At 45.4% G+C, this 21,684-nt stretch overlaps 3 protein-coding genes across 8 annotated transcripts in view; 2 read left to right on the top strand and 1 right to left on the bottom strand.

Annotated features, from left to right (window-relative positions):
• Positions 1–503: 503 nt before the first annotated feature.
• LOC124485270 (tryptase-2-like) lies at positions 504–7,200 on the top strand. 6 transcript variants are annotated; one of them, XM_047046764.1, is made up of 5 exons: positions 504–1,926; positions 5,692–5,875; positions 6,122–6,387; positions 6,522–6,661; positions 6,858–7,200. In XM_047046764.1, exons 1-5 carry the CDS (start codon positions 1,875–1,877, stop codon positions 7,032–7,034), a joined length of 819 nt encoding a protein of 272 aa, XP_046902720.1. In that variant the 5' UTR covers positions 504–1,874; the 3' UTR covers positions 7,035–7,200. The 6 variants fall into 6 exon arrangements, with proteins under 6 accessions (XP_046902720.1, XP_046902719.1, XP_046902722.1 ...); XM_047046763.1 differs by lacking the exons at positions 5,692–5,875; positions 6,122–6,387; positions 6,522–6,661 and adding exons at positions 2,214–2,397; positions 3,123–3,394; positions 3,537–3,676 and having other exon boundaries at positions 1,778–1,926; positions 6,858–7,191; XM_047046766.1 differs by lacking the exons at positions 5,692–5,875; positions 6,122–6,387; positions 6,522–6,661; positions 6,858–7,200 and adding exons at positions 2,214–2,397; positions 3,123–3,394; positions 3,537–3,676; positions 3,970–4,296 and having other exon boundaries at positions 1,781–1,926.
• Positions 7,201–7,505: 305 nt separating this feature from the next.
• cd247l (CD247 antigen like) lies at positions 7,506–10,111 on the top strand. Its single transcript, XM_047047174.1, has 8 exons — positions 7,506–7,698; positions 8,771–8,865; positions 8,981–9,013; positions 9,133–9,207; positions 9,319–9,354; positions 9,595–9,657; positions 9,794–9,826; positions 9,962–10,111. The coding sequence occupies exons 1-8, from the start codon at positions 7,644–7,646 to the stop codon at positions 10,043–10,045; spliced, it is 474 nt and encodes a 157-aa protein (XP_046903130.1). The 5' UTR covers positions 7,506–7,643; the 3' UTR covers positions 10,046–10,111.
• Positions 10,112–11,231: 1,120 nt separating this feature from the next.
• The window catches only part of pou2f1b (POU class 2 homeobox 1b), a 19,106-nt gene continuing 8,653 nt past the window's right edge, over positions 11,232–21,684 (bottom strand). Inside the window, 12 exon segments of the mRNA XM_047046461.1 lie at positions 11,232–17,297; positions 17,615–17,703; positions 17,971–18,301; positions 18,624–18,732; positions 18,992–19,177; positions 19,640–19,785; positions 20,200–20,341; positions 20,469–20,603; positions 20,606–20,644; positions 20,835–20,926; positions 21,180–21,309; positions 21,479–21,673. Of these exon segments, the coding sequence (XP_046902417.1) occupies positions 17,014–17,297; positions 17,615–17,703; positions 17,971–18,301; positions 18,624–18,732; positions 18,992–19,177; positions 19,640–19,785; positions 20,200–20,341; positions 20,469–20,603; positions 20,606–20,644; positions 20,835–20,926; positions 21,180–21,309; positions 21,479–21,673 (1,878 nt within the window). The 3' untranslated portion in view covers positions 11,232–17,013.

Below are 21,684 nucleotides of genomic sequence, written 5' to 3'. Positions count from 1 at the left end.
CAAAACTAGGGGGGTCTGCATTGGGGCACGTTCCCCTAGAATATTTTAAAAAAAATGTCCTTTCAAATAGTGTCCTAGTGGGTTTTAGAAAGATAAATGAACATATTTAGACTTAAAATATGAAAGAAAAATAAATAAAACATATATTTTTTATATTTTTTCTTTGGGGGGGGGGGGGGGGCTAATGACACTTTTGGGGGGGGCTCCAGCACCAAAATAGGGCTGGCTACGCCCATGGCACCCCCTTGTCCTCAGCTCGGAGCGGGTTATAGCCTAACTAAATGTATGCTAACAAGCTAACTTCATAGTAACTTTTATATTAGTCTATATCATTGTATATTATATGCAACATTTGTAAACACAAAAACTGTGTTAAAAATAAAATAAAAAGACTAATGGTGTTTTGCAAGACAAAATAATATCTACTCGAACACATTCTTATCAGTTTGGAATGTGGTCTACATGTCATCTAAGGCTGTCATCTTTCAATGTTTGGTGTGCTGGTTAGAGAAACGCATGTGAATTTCATGCGACCTCTTACCCAGGCACCTGAAGGAAATTGTCACAGCTCTGGGAATTGCTGCTGTGATCCACCTCACCCAGTCTTATGCCTGGAGAACTCTCACTGACTCGCTCCATTCATTCATTCATTCATGCTTTCATAAAATATGTTATTTCCTAAAGTAAAACTCCAGAGCGTATAGTTGACACGTTAAATTCAGGAAACACCTCACTAAACCATAGCAGATAAGACAACGTAATTTCTTTCATCAGCAACTCAGCAACCTTTTCTTATCAGACCGCAGAACTGATCAGAAACTCCCTAATGTGTGTTGTTTTGTGTGTGCGCTGGGACTATGTTGCAAAGTGCATTTTGTCTTGTGAAATCATGTAGGTTTTTTTGTTAGTTTTTTTGCATCAATCTTTAATAACAAATTATAATTCGCATATACTTCCTTACAATCTGCAAGTGTGATGTGTTGTCTTTCTAAAATGGTAGGCATACGCTATGTGGGACGAATGTATTTCAAGACAGTCAGTGCTGCACATCAACATGGTGCAAAGCAGGGCCGATTGTAGGATCAGACCTTTAGGGGTGCTCAGCCCCCAATGCCAATGTGACATGAATACAGTGCCTCGCAAAAGTGCTAAACCCCCTTGCTTAAATAAATCCCTAATTTCACTGGATTAATATTTTTATGTATTACTATGCGAAATATTGAATGAATGAAAAAACTAAGCATGTCCCTTTCATCATGAACTACCAGCTTCAAATGATAATAAACAATATTTTACTTTATTTTTGTGCTGAGGTTAAATTTAGGGGTGTTTGAGCACCCTTAAAAAGAGTCTAAAATCGCCACTGGTGCAAAGAGTACCAAAATTGGGGGGCAAAGCATGTTTAGACTTTTAATAAGCTATTACTTGATATGGGGCCTGTGCGCCCTTATTCCAATAATTTTAGGTCTATTGGGCTTGTTTTAAGGATGGCTTATATATTATATTCTGTTACTGTGAGGTTGCTTTGGAGACATGCCTGGTTTCAAATCGATACAAATTTTATTTAGATCCAATATCAGTAATAGTCGGCATCAACACGTATTTTCACAATAAATAATTCAAAACTGTAGACATTCATAAATAAAGCAAGTATTTTATTCTTTAACATGATCAACAAACAAACATAACGATTTCACTGAACTTATGACAAATGTTCCACAGAAACAGAAGATCCAACAGCAGATAATATATATCGGTTATAGAGAGAGGTGCATGTTCTGATCTAATCTGGTTGCCAGTTAAAGCATTACTTCAACACATGAAGGACAAGTGTGTCTATTAGTGTTTGTGATCAGAGGTAACAGGTAGAAGCGATGACTTTGTGGGGACTTCTTGCTGTGTCTCTTCTGGTTCATGATGCTACAGGTGAGGTTTGTCATGTCTTTATTTAGAAGCAGAGGTCAAACGCACGCAACTTCACATAAAGGATGAAGCCCAGATTTGTTTTAAACAATTTTAACACATTTCATGGACAATAGTGGCCCTTTGCACCTTGGCCATGCTTGGCATTACACTTGGCTGTTTGGTACTGTTCATTAAACATTCTGGTACAGAAGCTGACTCAATGTTTTGCTGTTCAATAATTTTCAATATAACAGTTAAATCCTTGGATGTCTTGTTAGAATGTTTCTAATGAATGTCTTGAACTAAAGCACGTTCAACAGGGTTTGTTTCACCGCGTGTTCGGAGCTCCATCGTGGATGGAGAAGATGCGCCGGAGGGCCGTTGGCCATGGATGGTTTACCTCTCTCTTACCAACGGCTATGAGAGTTGGTCTTGTGGTGGCTCAGTCCTTAACGAGGAATGGGTGCTGACTGCAGCGCACTGTGTTGACCCGTGAGTAGGCCTATTTTAATGTTTTTATTAAAGACTGTAAGAAGCTAGAAGATAAAAGGGAAGCAAACTTAAGATCTAGACTTTACATATGGTGACGACAAGATAAATGTGTAAATCAGGGATTAGCTTATGTTTACTTATTTTGTATCTTTTTTTAAATGATCAAATCTGGTTTAGAATGCCACTTTGTAATTCATGTTTTCAAATCATGGTTAGTTTTGTGTTCAGTCAGCACAAAAAAATTATTCAGACATATTTAATAGGCCTATTTTAGTACTTTATAGGCCTAGATTAGATCATTCTGTAACAATGCAATGACGATCTTTATTAAAGACGTTCTGATTAAAATTACCAGGATTACTTTTTGGTAGACTATTGGTGATCAGTGGAAAAGAGTACTGGTTATTTCCAATGTAAAAATTCTTAGATGGTGAGATTATAGATCCACCTAGTCTTACAAACATCAAATACAAGAACAAAGTGATTTATTTGGTTTTAGGTTGTTTGCTTTGGTTGAATTTCTTTTGCCTATATCCACTTCACTCTAGTTTATTTTAAACAAACATAAATTATGTTAATATATCAACTGTGAATCAACGTTAACATTGTTATGAGTTAGGCTATTTGGTTTTAATGTGCCTAAAACTTGTAACTTATAAATAAAATATGGGTAGTTTAAGATGTGTCTCTGTGTGTTTTTGTTCATATGTGCGTTCCTGTTTTAGGTCACTTCGGGCTCTTCTGAATTTCTCATTTGCACGGCTGGGCACTCACGCCTTAACGGGAGCGTCTCAGTTTTATCGTGGAATATCTCACTTCTCCTCCCACCCCAACTACGGCGCAAACGGAGAAGAGTACGACATTGCCTTGGTGAAGCTGGATAAGAAGGTCACCTACTCCTCCTGGGTCTCACCTGTAGCCTTAGCTGCAGAAGATGATTTTTTCAACCCCAAGTCTGAGTGCTGGGTCACTGGCTGGGGTAACGTTCATGAAGGAAGTATGTTTAATACAGGTTCCACATCCAAAATATGTATAATCTTCTCTATTATTCAATCGGGTGTAATGTTGTTTGTGTATATCTGAATTTTGCTCTCTTCTATATCTCTCTTCTAATTAAAACAATTATATTTTGTATTTAGTACCGTTAGATAACCCTCAAATCCTGCAACAGCTGCAAGTACCTCTCATTAAGGATTGTCTTTGTAAGTATGCATATCCTCAATTCGTTCCCACGATGCTATGTGCTGGATTCATGGAAGGAGAGAAAGACTCCTGCCAGGTAAAGAGATCTTCATTTGTAATACAATATGCTTTGTAACACTCGGAGATTGCTTATATATAGAGTGCAATATAAATACAATTTATTATTAGTATTATCTTTCTCCTAAAATCTTGTACCAAATATCCAATCAAAAGTCACTATTGACGCCCTGGTTAGCTGTATCAATCTGCAGATTATCATCCAAAAATGTAGACTGCCAACCAACTGTCAAAATGTAGCCCACTCAGTTTCAGAATCTTGTCCTCATCCATTTAGTAATGTACATATGATCTGTTTGATTTGCTGCACAGGGCGACTCCGGTGGCCCACTGGTGTGTCGCTCCGCTGAGAGGTTTGTCCAAGTGGGAATCGTGAGCTTCGGAGAGGGCTGCGCACGACAGGGCCGACCAGGAGTCTACACCCGTGTGGCCAAATATCTAGACTTCATCAATGAGACTATTCATGCTTAATCTTCAGATGAAAAGATGTAGTGGGGGGATGTCCATATCATGTTTTTTTACACTGAACGTGTTTGCTCTCACTTAAAGACTAACTTGCATAAATCATACTGTTATTCATGCATCTTCCATAAAAAGCTTTGCCCCACAATTGCTTCTTAATAAACATCAAGCATCAACCATTTGTGTGACTTTGACTTCATTAGCATCCGACCTTTGAAATAAATATATGGGTATTTACAAATGGTGGGCATTAGATATGGTCAGTACTGTATACTGGATGTCAACTGGCAGATGTTGTGTTATGTTATTTATAGGGCTGTCAAGCGATAAAATATTTAATCGCGATTAATCGCATTATTTCACATGATTAATCGCGATTAATTGCAATTAATCGCAAAATTATTCAATCTATTTTATCTGTTAAAATCTTACCCCAATTAATGATTTTTTTTGTTGAAATAACTTTAAAAGGGTGCTTAATTTCAAATATGCCTAACTGGACGATAATGTCCATATAACAAGTTCAGATGGAACACAATTTAAATTGTGAGGGAGTTTTATTCACTCACAAACTATACTGCTGTATAATAAACATTCACAAAATTAGACTTGTTCTGGAATATAAAATACATTTAAGACATATTTTCTCATAGTCTACTACGATATCCTGCTGCATAATATTCAAATCTCACTCAAACATACTTCAGATACTTAAGCGACCACAGATTGACCTTAATATTGAACAATACAGTTTTTATTTTGTTGAACCCAGTCAGCTGCTTGCTTCTTTTGCGAGTGTTGTCTGCCATATATTACCGGAGCGAACACTGCGGCTGCTGCTGCTAGCTGTGTATTGACCTGATACATGCCTGGGATCAACTCAAACATTCATAGGCCTACCTTTTCACTCTTCACATCCAGGTCCAAAGAGTAGCAGTTTCCATCAACACATTCATTTTTACACCAGTTTTAAAACAAAACATAGGCATACACATTCCCAAATAAAGTGTACATGTTTTAACTCTCAAACAAAGATACTAAAAATTGCCCTGAATTTATGGGAAATCTAAATCTCCCACAGAAACAGAAGATCCAACGGCAGATATCAGTTATAGAAGGAGGTGCATGTTTTGAGGTCAAGTTCCCACAGTTAAAAGCTCTACTTCAAGAACTGAATAACAGGTGTGTCTAAGTGTTTGTGATCAGAGGTAACAGGTAGAAGCGATGACTTTGTGGGGACTTCTGGCTGTGTCTCTGCTGCTTCGTGATGCTACAGGTGAGGTCTGTCATGTCTTTATTTAGAAGCAGATGTAAAACGCACGCAACAACACATAAAGGATGAAGCCCAACTGTGTTTTAAACAGTTTTAACACATTTCCTGGACAAGAGTGTCCCTTTGCACCGTGACCATGCTTTGCTTTATATTTTTCTGTGTGGTACTGCAGGCCTACATTGAACAGTGTCATACTTTTTGGTAGACGGACTCAATATTTAGCTGTTCAATAATGCATCCAGTGAAATCCTTGGATGTCTTAGCGTTCGAATGTTTGCAATGAATGTCTTGAATTAAAGCACGTTCAACAGGGTTTGTTTCACCGCGTGTTCGGAGCTCAATCGTGGGTGGAGAAGATGCACCGGAGGGCAGCTGGCCATGGATGGTCTACCTCTCTCTTGCCAACGACAAAGAGATTTGGCCATGTGGTGGCTCAGTCCTTAACGAGGAATGGGTGCTGACTGCAGCGCACTGTGTTGACCCGTAAGTAGTAGTGAATATTTTAATTGGCTAAGACCGTAAGAAGCATGATAAAAGGGAAACAGACATAAGATCTAGATTTTACATGTGGTGACAAACTGTGAAGAACAACCAAACTTCACTTGATCCCAAGTTAAATGTGTGAGCCAAGTATTAGCTTGGGTTAATTGGGTTATTGTAAATTATGATAAAATATAGGTTGTTTGTTTAATAACGGTGTGTGTGTGTGTTTGTGTGTTCCGGTTTTAGGTCACCATTTCTGAATTCCTCAATTGCACGGCTGGGCACTCACGCCTTAATAGGAGTGTCTGAGTTGTATCGTAGAATATCCCGCATCTCCTCCCACCCCGACTACAAATCAGGCGAAGTCGAGAACGACATTGCCTTGGTGAAGCTGGATGAGAAGGTCACATACTCCTCCTGGGTCTCACCTGTAGCCTTAGCTGCAGAAGAAGATTTTTTCAACCCCAAGTCTGAGTGCTGGGTCATTGGCTGGGGTAACGTTCATGAAGGAAGTATGTTTAATACAGGTTCCACATCCAACACATGATTATTTGTTCATGTTTATGTCTATGTATTGTGTTCTTTTCTAACATATCTTTCTTTGTTTTTCTCACTTTTTCTCCTTTTTGTATCTTTTGTATGTAAGTACCGTTACAAGGCCGTAAAATCCTGCAACAGCTGCAAGTACCTCTAATTAAGGATAATCTTTGTAAGCAAGCATATCCTGAATTTGTTCCCACGATGCTATGTGCTGGATTCATGGAAGGAGAGAAAGACTCCTGCCAGGTAAATAGACCTTTCCCCTTAAGTCTTGTACCAAATATGCAATCCGCCATTATCAACGCCCTGGTTAGCAGTATCAATCTGCAGATTAACAATGTAGACTGTCAACCAACTGTCAAATGTAGCCCAATCAGTTTCAGAATCTTGTCCTCATCCATTTAGTACAATGTAAATCTGATCTGTTTGATTCGCTGCACAGGGCGACTCCGGTGGCCCACTGGTTTGTCGCTCCGCTAAGAGGTTTATCCAAGTGGGAATCGTGAGCTTCGGAGAGGGCTGCGCACGACAGGGCTACCCAGGAGTCTACACCCGTGTGGCCAAATATCTAGACTTCATCAATGAGACTAATACTGCATCTTCAGATGAAAAGATGTAGTGGGGGGATGTCCATATCATGCTTTTTAACGCTGAACGTGTTTGCTCTCACTTAAAGACTAACTTGCATTAATCATATTGTTATTAAATCATACTGTTATTCATGTATCTTCCATAAAAAGCTTTGCCCCACATTTGCTTCTTAATAAACATCATGCATCAACCAGTTATGTAACTTTGACTTCATTTTCAGCATCCGACCTATGACATAATAATTATTATTATTATAATAATGGTGGGCATTAGATATGGTCAGCAATGTATACTGGATGTCAACTGGCAGTGGGAAAGAATGTACAGAATTGTAGTTGATGGTAATATAGTATAGTTAGGGCCTAGTAATCATTACATCTATTGAGTAAGGGTTCAGTATAGAGTGTCATTGGTGTCAGTGAAGCCACTTCCTGTCACCAGAGAGGTAGTCGGCATGGTGATGGGGTGGTGGTGGGGGGGGGGGGGGGGGGGGGGTGGTTACAAAGAGAGAGATAAAAAGAAGTAGAGTAAGCATCAGCTCTGGCCAAGAACCAAGGACAGAGAGACGAGAAACATCAAGCGTGTCTCGAAACGTGAAGAGAAAGAAGGAGAAAAGGAGAAGCAGAGAGGGAGGATAATGGCCGTTCGAACTGCAGCTGTGTTTGTTCTCCTGCAGCGGGTGGCGTCTGCAGGTAAGTAGTGATGAAGCAGCGGTGGGAACCATACTTTCATGCAACAACAGCTAGAGGCGATGAGACCTTAGAGACAGGTTAGATAAGGGGGACATTAGAGGCGATGAGACCTTAGAGACAGGTTAGATAAGGGGGACATTAGAGGCGATGAGACCTTAGAGACAGGTTAGAAAAGGGGGACATTTGGTTGGGAAGTTCAGGTGAAGGGGAGTTGAGTCCAACTAACTTTTGTCTAATGATTTAATGTCTGGTGGAACAGCTCGTTATCAGCCATATTGTATTCCCCCCCCCCCCCCCCCCCCCCCCCCCCCCCCCCCCCCCCCCCCCCTTATCGAAGTAAGACACGGAAGCTTGCTGCTATCACGTTTCCGCATTACAAGAAATATGCGTTCTCAGAAAACTAGACAGAATGATGAGAAAGAACTTGAGAAAACTATTGATAGTGTCTGAAAAGGCTGTGTCGCACACAATATGAATGTTGTTTTTCTTTGCTGCTGATGGAAAAATAAAAAAAGTAATAATTTCATAAACTGATGAAACATTTTTCACAGTGTGCCCTGGAAACTAGGCCATTTGTTACCATCTGCAGATGAGTTGACATCATTAGGCCAGTCACTAATTTTTAAATATAAAATATACCAAAAATTTTCAAGATAATTTTGTGTAACCCGTCCTTCATCCTCAGACACAAACACACACTCACAGACAGACAGGCAGACAGACAGATGCAGACAGACAGATGCAGACAGACAGATGCAGACGTTAATGCCTTACAAGACCCCTGCCTCGATGGAAAAGTTTGCAATTTTCTTCTCACGATGAAACCACAGAGATAGGACTAGATAGAGATAGGGCCCTACTCACTGACAGGAAGACACTGAAACACCAGAGGGTCGCTTACATATTTCCTGTTCTGTGATGTCCCGCTCTAAAATGTTTCCATTTGGCCTTTACAGTAATCACTTAACTCAGTCTACCCTGTGTGCTGTTTTATGTTCATGCATGAACATATACACACTTAATCTTTCTCATTCTACCCTTGAACGTAATGAATGTGTGTTCTGTCGTGTAGAGTCCTCACTATCAACTCCGGTTACCTGCTACATCCTGGATGGCTTCCTGCTTCTCTACTGTATTGTTTTCACAGGCCTTTTCTTCAGAGAAAAGGTGACACATGTACTAAGACTGACAGGCCAATGCTTTTATAAGCTGCATGTCTGAACCTGAGGGCGATTCTCACTCTCTCCTGTCTTTCTCTTTCTCACTCTCCCACAATTTGTAGCTTCTGCATTCTACGTTTCCTTCCAATGTAGCTGTGAGTATTGCTCTCTATAACACCATGTGTGTGTGTGTGTGTGAAAGTATGTTCGTGTTAACCATGTAAACTATGCATCACCACTGCCAAAAAATGCTTTTATGCTCTACGCCCCTCAGACAAACACGGATAATGATGCTAATGGTAACTATGAGGAACAAAATCTTGCCGACCCATCATCAGGAGCAATACCAGTGAGTGGGTCACTGCGTGTGTGTGTGTTGACTTGCACATGTGTATGTGTATTTATGGTTGCGCGTAAATGTTGTGAGCGATTTGTTCATGTTTATGGCTGTTCCACACAGAAGCGTAGGCAGGAAGCGGGTGATAGAATATATCAGGTAAGAAGTGAATTTATCTAGATCTGTTATCACCACAGTGTGAAAACATGGATCCTTCTTGGATTACTACAACACTCAAACGACACAAAACTGAAACAAACCTAATTAGCCATGTTGATATCCCCCTAGCAACAATACTCCACGCTCAGTCTATTGGTCAGTCAAAATAACTCATAAGAGGGCTACCAATGTGGGAATATTTTAGCATATCGGCAGTTTGACTTGATGTTGTCTCCATAGACTCTTGGAGATGAACAATCTGATCCCTACCAGATGATTGAAAGCACCAAGACCAAAAGTCGGGTAAGGCATCAATGTTCACAAAAACACTGAAGGGGACGACTAAAACCAGCACACCAACATCAGTAGAACACCATGTGTTTACGACAACAATGTGCTCATGTGACTTGAAACATTTTGCCTGTGTTTCCTCACACAGGCTCGCAAGGTGAAGAAGACAGAGGTCTACGAGGTATTCTGAATTTCATTCTCACACACCATGGAGTCCATTCATTCAGTCTTACACAACTTCATCATGATACCGAGACTACAGTGGTCAACTGATCTTGTTTTATTCTGTCCTCGTGTGTCTTAATCTGCCTGGCAGTCTCTCAATCTAGAGACGAAGACCAACGAGACATATCATCCTCTGGCAAAGCGGCCCTCTCCCCCTTCTCCTCCTGAACCCTGACAACCTCCCCCTACCCCTCATCCTACCCCCTTCCCCCCTGCTGCCCCTCATCCTACCCCCTGCCCTGCTCCAGCCCCTCATCCTACCCCCTGCCCTCCCCATGCCCCTCATCCTACCCCCTGCCCTCATCCTGCCCCTCATCCTACCCCCTGCCCTCCCCATGCCCCGCATCCTACCCCCTGCCCTCCTCCTGCCCCTCATCCTACCCCCTGCCCTCATCCTACCCCCTGCCCTCCTCCTGCCCCTCATCCTACCCCATGCCCTCCTCCTGCCCCTCATCCTACCCCCTGCCCTCATCCTACCCCCTTCCCTCCTCCTACCCCTCATCCTACCCCCTGCCCTCATCCTACCCCCTGCCCTCCTCCTACCCCTCATCCTACCCCCTGCCCTCCTCCTACCCCTCATCCTACCCCCTGCCCTCCTCCTGCCCCTGCCCTCCTCCTGCCCCTGCCCTCCTCCTACCCCCTGCCCTCCTCCTGCCCCTCCTCCTAGCTCCCCCTGACCTGTTACCTTTTCTCTCTTTGTCATCTGTCATACTCCTGGTCTTCCTTGCATGTAGCAAGTCAAATCATGATACAAAATTTTTTATTCAGTCATTTCTGTCAATTGTCAGCAAGTCATAAGGCTACTTATGTACGGTATGCTTGCAAAGGACTGCAATAAAAGACATGATAATTGTTAAAACACTTGGAAAATGGTTTAATGATGTTTACAACAAAAGAGAACTGTACATTTACAGTAAAAGATTATCTTTATATGTGTATAAAAACAAAACAAACAAAACCAAATACAGCAGACAAATGCATAAAATCTACCATGTATCCTGATTCACATACTTGAAAAGTCCTACACAATCTTTCAGTTCTCTGTGGCCAAGAGAGGGGGCGCTGCACAGACAGGTCGGCACCCTACGCCTCCATGGCAACAGTGAGCAGGTTTCTAGTCCATTGTGGAACTCTGGGGCCACGTGTCGCCATGACAGCGTTTGTTCCAAAGTTCTAGAGTGACAGTTCTACTCAGAAGGAATCTAGTGGGTCTGAAAGGAGGGACACATTCCTTTAGTTGAGCTCAAGCATCCTTGAGTGAGAATAATAAATGTTTTACAGAATGCATTTCTTGAAATCCACAAACAGAACATGTACATGTTAATTTTTTTTTCTTTCTTTTTTTTAATCTGTCATTCTTGTTTTAAAACCATGGTCACTGTAACTGATATCACACACACATTATTTTGACACGCGCAAAACATACAAAAATACTATATCTTTAACCTACGAGTAAGACAGTTCTGCAATTAGTTCCATGCAGTGACAGAATAAGGAGCGGTACAACAAACAAACAAGAGGTTTCATTTGACAGACTTTTTTCCACTTTCTTTCCACAGGTTTCTCAGAAATGTACCAAAATATACATCTAAGCTTTGGAATAACTGAGGCTAGAACTAAAGCCAGTGCTGGGGTTGTCTCTTAATACACAAGCTGCAGGGGACCGGGGAAAGAAGGGTAGTCAGAGAGAGAGAGAGACAGAGAGAGAGAGACAGAGAGAGACAGAGAGAGAAAAAGATAGTCATCTTTGGTATCTGCATTTGTCAAACGTTAAGTATTTGGATATTTGCTTTGGGATAGCGCTTTTGAGATCATACAACTCCCCACTCGGAATAAAGCATCACGCAAAGTGTTCCCTCTGGCCAATCTGCTCGGCCAATAGGGACGTAGCCCATGCAGAGCGAAGGACCATGATGCATAGTGTGGCAGCGGAACAGAGTCAGGATAAGGGGGGAGAGAGAGAGAGAGAGAGAAAAACACCACAGTGGCCGAAACTGTGTTCCAGACAACCCACAAGATGTGTATCCTAGAGACCGTATCATGGCAACTAGAGACTAGATGTGGAGACTACAGGCAGAAAAGACTGTGTTTACGTGACAGTCCTTGAGGAAGAAAGTTATCCTAGCAACAGCCTTGGAGACAAACAAACATATACTGTATACAAACAGACAGAAAGTCCTGAGCAGTTACAGTGTGCACAGGATCAACCCCTCAGTGTGTATTAATAAACATCATCCAGCTAACATGGGATTGGTTCATTTACCTGTCAATCAGAGACCTACTTTGCCGCTCAACTCCCATCTAACTATTGATCCCCGCTCATAGGCACTGATTCAGTTGCATTGACGGGTCAAGTGTGTCTATGAGGTGTTTAGATACACTAACACACCTCTGCCATACAGGTGGATCTGAAGCACAGGTTATAAGGACAGTGTGTGTGTTTGTGTGTGTGTGTGTGTGTGTGTGTGTGTGTGTGTGTGTGTGTGTGTGTGTGTGTGTGTGTGTGTGTGTGTCCAGGAGTGAGGCGAGAGGGAGAGATGTGTCGGCCATATACATTCACTAAAAGTCTTTGGTTAATGTCGTCACCATGGGACAGAGACAGAGAGAGAGAGAGCACCATAGAGGGGGAAGACACTCGCAGTCCTGCATCCATGCACACAGCCAACAGAGCCATCAGGACAGAGCTGTTACCGTAGCGATCACATAGAAACGTGTTCAAAGGGAGTCTATCTCTTTAAAAGTTCTTAAGACTCTGCAATAATTGGAGGGGAAAACATGGGGTTTAAATATAGGTTACAGGGGTAGAAACTCAGAATCAAACATTTGAAAGTAGGCTATTCTGTAAACCACAAGTGTGGCTTTTGAAAGAGCATTGGTGAGGCGCTCTTTTGCAGAGAAAGACAATCAGAGGTGCTGGAGTGTCATGTCTCCCCCTTGTGGCAGAAGCTGTCACTGCAACACACTTCTTAGGCCATTTTGTGTGTGTATTTACAGTTTTTTTTGTTTGTTTTCCACGTTTATCTCTAAAGTAGTCGTTTTGACCAAGTTTTCACTCAGTTGCGAGTTAGAAATGAGGTATAGGACAGTTTTCATGCCTTACTGGCGCTCTGTCCATCGTACCAAACCCACCGCCAGCTTGGCTGAGTAGTGGAGCAACCTGTAGCGGAGCATCCATCACCCATGACAGGATCAGAAAGATCGTACCACAAGCTTTGACCTCAAGAAGCTGAACTGCTGAGATCTAATGAACTGCCATGCAGATCTAAATCAAAACAGTTTCCTAAAAATAGGAATAGGTCAGCCAACCTCCGGCAGTGGATCTTCAGAGGCTTCAAAAAAAGGTGTCTCCTCAAAATGTGTTCTCGTTAGGTATAATAATCTCACTCTTCACTCTCCACACACTTCCAATTACTCTGATCGTTTCCTTCTTTCTCTGTCAGAGAAATAAACGGAAGGGAATTGGTTCAAAAAAAGGCCTAATCTCCCTCATTTACGCACAGAGTCTGACAAACCTGCTGGAGTTGATCTATTAGTAAAGCTTTAGTCTCAGGTACAGCAACCTGTTCTAGTCACATCTAATATCATGGGTAGCAAAAAGGACCACATCAGAACACCAGGCGATCCCAGGAAACACCTGGTGAGTTAGACAGTCAGCTGGAGAAGATACATCTTCTCACTCCCTCCATACTCACATAACAACCATATTATACAATGCTCTTGTCTCCTAAATAACAATAAGGCATAAATGATCATGTTAATCTTTAGTACAACTAAGAAAGCCAGTGATCTTGCCCTCTCATGCCCTAAAAAAACAGTTAAAGGCAAATTAAAAAGTAAAACAATACAAATTCAAATGATTGTTAAAAACAGCACAGCAAATCAAGTTCTCAAGAAATCAAAGTGAAACAAACAAAAAAACTGAAACGTTAAAATCAATAGCTTCAGACTCATTTTCTCTAGAAACCATGGGACTGTCCATTGGAGCACCTGAAAAGCCCCTCCCATTCTTAGGACCACACCCACTACTTATGACAGAACCAGGTGGCAGCAAATCACGTGTCAGGGGGCGTGATCTATGTTTTGGTGTTGACAAAGTTTTGTCAAAATTTCTATTATTATCATCAATAATAAAAGGAGATTTTTTCTGTAATTTGAGTATAAGCATGATAAAACACTACATTCAGTCTTGATAACATACTGGTTCAAATATAAAATATGAGTATTTTACACATGTTGTTTATATATATATTTATAGAATTATAAAAAGAAAAAAACAACTTTTCTCTAATCCTTTAATCGTTCCTCAGATAAATATTTTAGTAACTTCCCATGGGGCCTAGGGTCATTGGTTCACCAGTGCTCTGCCCACCTATTGAGGGACATGACACACTGCCCTACAACTGGAACTTCCTGTCCTCTCTGACCAATCAGAGCTCAAGATCAGAGGACCAGCAAAGTAAGCAGCAACAAGACTTGAGCCCAGCCGCAGAGAGAAAGGCTATAGCTTTGGCAAGAAAGATCACAAAATAAAGTTAATTACTGTTCAAAACCTGGAAACACCCCATAAATAGTAGTACTAGTAAATAGCAGTAGTAGTTTGTCCTCGATTTAAACACCAATGACATAATTTGTGTCATTATGGATGCATCGTTATTGATCAACTTGAGAGCATGACAGTACATTCTAGAATATTCTATAGGTGTGACGTCTCTACAGGAGAAGCATCCTTCTGTTTAAGTGCTGCTGAGGTATATTCAAAGTATTTCAAGCAGAAAAAGAACCACATAAAGAGGGGTTAACATGATAGAATGCTGTCAGACTAGGAGTTCTCTAATCGGGAGGGAGTGAGCGCAGTAGAACAACAGTTCTTTTGTGTGGAGGCTGTGTGTTTCGCAAGGGGCAGCACACCGGCCACAGTCCCTACTTACGGGTTAGGTAACTGGACTTGGTCTGAGATACTCAACCTAGATTTACAACCTAGATCTGCTGGAGAGAATAAACATCACCTCTTCCTCCATGTGACCTTCCTAGCTTGGAGCAGGGACCCAGTCACTGACTTAGAACATAGGAGTGTCCAGGAGAGAGATAGAGATAGAGAGAGAGGGGGTGGACCATACCACCCAGCTAACAGCAGCCAGGATGCGATCCTAAAGCTATAGGGACAGGATAGAGGTGTCCCAAACACGCAGCTCCACCAGGGACTCAGAGCAGCTGCTCTGTAAAGCTGAGGAGGGGGGAGAGGGTCACTGGGATGCCGGGTCACCAGGCAGGGCGTGTCTGGACCTCCACAGGCAGGCGTCACAACCAGAGAGGGACCGGTAGCAATGGTGCAAACACCAAGGTTGGCGTGCTCTCAACAGGCACAGCAGCTCACAGAGAGGTGACTTTGGTTCAAGCTTGCGTTTCATGGCTGAAGTATCGGTAGACAAACAAAAGCAGACAGGCCTCCCACAAACGTCTGGTGTCTGACTGGCTGCCACCAGCTGGGCCCACAGACACACCCTGTTCCTCCCTCCACCTACCCAACCTTTTGTTTTTGGTCACTTGCGCTGCAAAGCTGAGCAGGGGAGAGCCACATAGAAAAAATGTTTGTCTTTGGAAAATGATGATCAAAATATTGCATTTTTTTTGTTTGTTATCTAGAGAGAAAGAGAAAGAGTTCGTAGTACTCATAAATATTTGGACTAGACTAAGATACACTGACAGTACACAGCAATAGGTTTTAACAAATATTTTTGGTATATCTTGAAGTTAGCCAGTCTCAAAAGACTGACAGAAATAAAAAAGGACCGTACAAAATCAAAACGTGACAGTTTACTCCTCTAAGGATCAGGCAGACTGAAGAGCAGAAATCCAGTTAGTTTTTTTGGTACAGGTACTGTGCACAAATAGACAGAACAGCTCTCCAACCACAGACTATGATCCAACCATCACCAACGCACACCACGGTTGGTGTGGCAACCAACAAGCCCGTAGTCACAGCAGGGATTGGTTCAAATAGAGAACCCTCGTGTCCAACAGCAACCGGGGCCGTGGCAACAGCCCGACTTCTCACCCCCCCCCACCCCCACCCCCACCCCACAGTACCCTAATCTGACTCGGGACTGCTCGTACTGTCAACAACCTCTTTAAAGCTTTACTTGTTTTTCTGATTTGGTCTCAGTGTCTACGCTGGCTCACCTAGACTGGCGAGTGTAGGCTGCATGGCGGGGCCAGCCTTGCAGTCAGGGTCCTACTCAGTGTTTCTAGACAGACGGACAGAGAGAGAGAGCTGAGGAACACCTCACACAGTCCCCGGGTTTCTTAAAGCAACGGTAACCGCTATCTCGGCCACTTATTACTGGTTTTTAAAGCCTTACAACCACGATTAAAAATTGATGTACAGGAGTTAAAGCTTAACTTAATAATATTAAACGTACACATTTCAGAGAGTGTTCACTCACAGGTACACAGGAAAACAAAAGAAGACAAACTACAAAAAAAAGACTCTAAAATATAACTTTGATATGGGTTGTGTGGAGGCCTGTCCAACAGAACCTCAAGACACAACATAAACTATAGCCGGGGCGTGAACACACAATGCCCCCTTTTAGTGATGATGTAGATTGTGAACTTAGTAGTAAATCATTTTCTTGTTAACAAGCTAAAAAGTAAAAAAAAAAAAAAAAACATTTTTGGTTAGAAGTGTTTCAGAAGCAGCTCTGAACAGGGAAGATAGGAGGCTCCAGGTGGGTGAGGGAGCAGGGTGGCTAGGTGGTCCAGCGCTCACTGGCCTCTCAGCAGGTCACTCAGGGACTCCACACAGCGCCGGACCACAGAGTTCCAGACCACCCTGCCTTACGAAATGGCCGCCATAGTCCTCCTGCGGTGAGTGACGGCAGAATCGACTCAACATTTTTGGAGCGCCAGGGGAAAAAAAAAAGAGAGAAAAGAAATTTAAAAAGAAATAAAAACTTTTGAAAACCCCTCAGTAGGGTGTCTTTTTGGTGGCAGCAAAAGGATTAAATAAAGAAAGATGAAAAGAGAGAGAGGGAGGAGGAGTGGGAAGCCAGTAGCTGGCCCAACGGCCACCTGGTCTCCACCATGAGGGTTAGCACACACTGGGAGGAAGGAGGCGTCGTCTGGGACACGCCCACATCCGCTTCATTGGGCCTTGGAGGCAGTGGTGATGGTGGGGGCGGGGACTGGCACGGCTGCCGTGGTGACCTGGTGGTGGGCGTCGGCTGTGAGCTGTAAAGCCCCTCCCCCGGCGTTGCCGGCGGAGACCAGACTGACGGGGTTGGAGGTCAGCAGAGAAAGGTTCTGGGGGTTCAGGAAGAGGGGCGCGGTCACCAGGTTGGGGGTGCCTCCTGCCGTGGTGTTGGCGAACAAGAGGTTCCCGCTAGCGTCCAGAGAGGTGATGGGTAGAGTCCCACTGGACGCCAGAGCTGCAGGAGGAAGAGGAGGATGAGGAAGCTGGAGAACCTTTTCCAAAAGTTTCCTTAAAAAATATTATACATATATATAATATAATAAACAGGTGTCAGGGTGTGTAGAGGAAGTAAACAGGTGTCAGGGTGTGTAGAGGAAGTAAACAGGTGTCAGGGTGTGTAGAGGAAGTAAACAGGTGTCAGGGTGTGTAGAGGAAGTAAACAGGTATCAGGGTGTGTAGAGGAAGTAAACAGGTGTCAGGGTGTGTAGAGGAAGTAAACAGGTGTCAGGGTGTGTAGAGGAAGTAAACAGGTGTACTTGCCGCTCCACACACCTTGGATGGTGGCCAAGGTGCTGTTGCTCATCAGGGCAGGACTCAGGGCACTTCCCAGTCCCCCCGGACCCAGACTCAACAGAGCCCCCCTACACACACACACACACACACACACACACACACACACACACACACACACACACACACACACACACACACACACACACACACACACACACACACACACACACACACACACACACACAGAGTCAGAGTTCAGAGTTCACCCACAGATACACACGGTCAGAGGCGATTCCAGTCCAGAGTAAATACATGAGTTAAGGCAGTTGATTATACAACAAGTAAACTTGTCTGTGGCCACCAGGAGACGACCAGCGTATCAATGAGCCTCTCACCCGGGGTTGAACTGGGACGAGGCCATGAGGCCCGGGTTCAACCCTGCGGCCGCAGCCATGGCGGCAAAGCTAGCGCTGGTGGGTAACTGGGCAGCCCCCTGCAGCGCGGCAGTCAGCCCCGGCGACGCCACCATCACCTGACCCGTGCTCAGGGTGGTTGCCAGGGACGACGGCGCCTGGGTGGCGCTGGCGTGCTCCTGTGCGGCGGCGGCATCGGACGCCGTGGACTGGGCTGTCGTGGGGGAGGGGCTTAAAGTGGGCGAGCTCATGGTGACGTTGGGCACCGTGGAGATGACTGAGGCCGTGTTAGTGGTCGCTCCGATGGTCGTGCCTGGGGAGGAGAGGGGGGCGGATGTTAGGACTGTGCCAAGGTTGAAGGTCAACTTTATACACGTGTAGCTTGTGTCTTGATTATCCGAGCCCATGTAGACTCATCAGAACTGTTTACAACGTCAATTCATCCACGTTTGTGTTCAACCCAGTTCACTTAAGTGTGGGTATGGAGGAATACATTTGCTAAATGTGTTGGAATGGTGAATAACATCCCCCACACCCAGACACACACCCAGACACACACACACACCCAGACACACACCCAGACACACACCCAGACACACACACACAGACACACACACCCAGACACACACACACACCTGTGAATGCCAAGCTGGAGGCGCTGGTGCTGGTGAGAGGCATCACTGGGTTTACAGTCAGAGTGGTCGGTGTGTTGACGGAGCTCACCAGGCTGGCTGTGCTGGCTACCTGGGGAGGGCAGGGGAGGGTCAGCACTGCACAACATAGCCCTGCTGGGACTGAGGCTGGGGCTGGGCACCAGGGGGCTACTGTTTGCCGTGTGTGTGTGCGTACCAGGGGGCTGCTAGGTGTGTGCGGTGTGTGTGTGCGTATCAGGGGGCTGCTGGGTGTGTGCGGTGTGTGTGCGTACCAGGGGGCTGCTGGGGGTGTGCGGAGTGTGTGTGCGTACCAGAGGGCTGCTAGGTGTGTGCGGTGTGTGTGTGCGTACCAGGGGGCTGCTAGGGTTGAAAATGGTCTTGATGGGGGTGCTGCCTCCTCCCGTGAGGCCGCTACTGGGGGGGTTGATCCTCTTCTCCTTCTGCCGGCGGTTACAGAACCACACCCTGATCACCTCCTTTTCCATGTTCAGCTGGTCCGCGATCATGGTGATCTCCTCAGAGGTAGGTTTTTGGTTCTGCTTGAAGAGGACAAAAAGACCAGGGATTCCCTTTTAGGACGAGGCGTGCTCAGACACTGACCTGCTCTTCCCACATGGCTGTCAGAGGGACACATGGAAGATTCTGGGGCTGTAGAAAGAGCTGGAGGGTTCTGGAACAAGTGGTATTGCTGAACAGGACCATTCCGGAAAGAATAGAATCCCTAAATAATGACTTGGACCATTTTAGAATAATTAGGCTCACTCTAGAATGACCTGGATAACTCTAGAACGAGCAGTAGGGGAAAACTGTTCTATCGTTTTAGGATGACTCGTACAGCTCCGAAGCGAGAGGATGAGCTCCAGGAACAAGTCGTCCTAGAACACGGAGAGCACGGTTCCAGCTGTGCAGTGGGACATGCGTCTCACCATGCGTCTCACCATGCGTCTCACCATGCGTCTCACCATGCGTCTCACCATGCGTCTCACCATGCGTCTCACCTCCACAAAGCTCTTTTCTAAGGCCACGCGGATGTTGGTCTCGATGCTGGTCCTCTTCTTGCGGCGGCGGTTGACGCCCTCCATGCCCAGGCCTGGAGAGCCCAGGGAGTTGGGGCTGGACAGACCCTGCTCTGACGACAGGTTCTCTACACAAACAGCACAAGGACACGACACAGGGACCGAGGTAAAGACACAGAGCCGGTACAGACACACACACAAACACACACAACTACTACTGGAGCTGGTCTGAAGAGGTCTGGTCTGGAGCTGTTCTGGTCTGGAGCTGGTCTGGAGCTGGTCTGGAGCGGTCTGGTCTGGAGCGGTCTGGTCTGGAGCGGTCTACTCTGGAGCGGTCTAGTCTGGAGCTGGTCTGGTCTGGAGCGGTCTGGTCTGGAGCGGTCTAGTCTGGAGCGGTCTGGAGCGGTCTGGAGCGGTCTGGTCTGGAGCGGTCTGGTCTGGAGCGGTCTGGTCTGGAGCTGGTCTGGTCTGGAGCGGTCTGGTCTGGAGCTGGTCTGGTCTGGAGCAGTCTGGTCTGGAGCTGGGGTGGCTCAGGGACTCACCTGCGTCGTTCAGCCACTTCTCCAGCAGCGGCTTCAGCTTGCACATGTTCTTGAAGCTCAGGTTGAGGGCTTCGAAGCGGGAGATAGTGGTCTGGCTGAAGTCATTACCATACAGCTTCCCCATGGCCAAGCCCACGTCACCCTAAGGGGGAGGGGTGGTGGGAAGAGGTGGGGGGCAGGTACACAGTAAGGAATGGTTTAGGAAATACTCTTTGCAATGTAGTATATGATGGCTGAGTTTCACTCGTGCATAGTGAGTGTACACACACCTGTGTGAACCCCAGCTTGATGCGTCTCTGTTTGAAGGTCTTGGCAAACTGCTCCAGCTCCTCCAAGTCGCTGGGTTCCTCCAGACTAGGCGTGTCCAGGCGTTTTGGGCGGAGTCTGGCCGTGGGGGAGGGACTGGGGTGGGCGTGTCTGCTATCGTACGGGTCGGGGTCGCTGGCTGCAAGGGAAGTACGTTGGATTAATGATAATCATAATGGCCGAGCTACACCCATAGCAGTCATTTTTTATGCATGGAGGATGGTTACTACCCCCCATTTCTCATCTCAGTTCTTAGAGCGATGGAGAGAATGACGGAGAGAGAATGATGGAGAGAGCGAGGATGAGGCAGTGAGAGAGACGGCTCAGACCTGAGTGGTGAGGGCGATGCTTGGCTGAGTCTGCAGGAGGTTGGCTTGGCTTTGAGGTAGTTGAGTTAGAAGATTCTGGGCTTGTAGGAGGCCTGGGGAGAAAATGAGACGAGGAGAGAGACAAGAGACAGAGACAAGAGACAAGAGACAGAGACAGAGACAGAGAGAGAGAGAGAGAGAGAGAGAGAGAGAGAGAGAGAGAGAGAGAGAGAGAGAGAGGAGAGAAGAGGAGAGAGAGAGAGAGAGAGAGAGAGAGAGAAAAAAAAAGCAAGAAAACTGGTCATTAGATGAGAGTGAAACATCTCCTAACGATGGGACAGCAGTGTGGCAGCGTGGTGGACGTACTCTGCTGGGCCTGTGGCGTCTGTGAGATGATGAACTGGGCCGGCTGCAGCTGGGTAGTGATGGGGTGACCGGGCTGGACCAGCACAAACTGGGGCAGGCTCAGGTTCTGCTGCTGCAGCTGCTGCAGCTGCTACCGGAAGAGGCAGGTGAGGCAGGACATTTACCAGGACACGCGCACCTATGGATCCAGTCTACAGACTGTCTGTGAGGGGGCGTGTTCTTGCATGCCCTTTCCGAGGGTGTGTGAGTGTGTGTGTGTGTGTGTGTGTGAGTGTGTGTGTGTGTGTGGGGTCGTACACGCGCGTCCTACCGAGGTGATCTGGATGGGCTGGGGACAGGGGCAGCTGGGTGATGGGCGTGGCGGCGGAGGCGGAGATGCTGGCTCCCGTGGTGCTGCTCTGCTGGGAGGCAGAGTGCTGCTGCACGGCCGCAGCCAGGAGCTGAGCCTGGGCCTGCTGGATGAGCATCTGCTGCTGGGCCGGGCTCAGGGTCAACTGGGGAGGGG

The sequence above is a fragment of the Hypomesus transpacificus genome, chromosome 23, assembly GCF_021917145.1.
Source record: "Hypomesus transpacificus isolate Combined female chromosome 23, fHypTra1, whole genome shotgun sequence".
NCBI classification, from domain to species: Eukaryota; Metazoa; Chordata; class Actinopteri; order Osmeriformes; family Osmeridae; genus Hypomesus; species Hypomesus transpacificus.
This window is presented reverse-complemented; position numbering and strand designations above follow the sequence as displayed.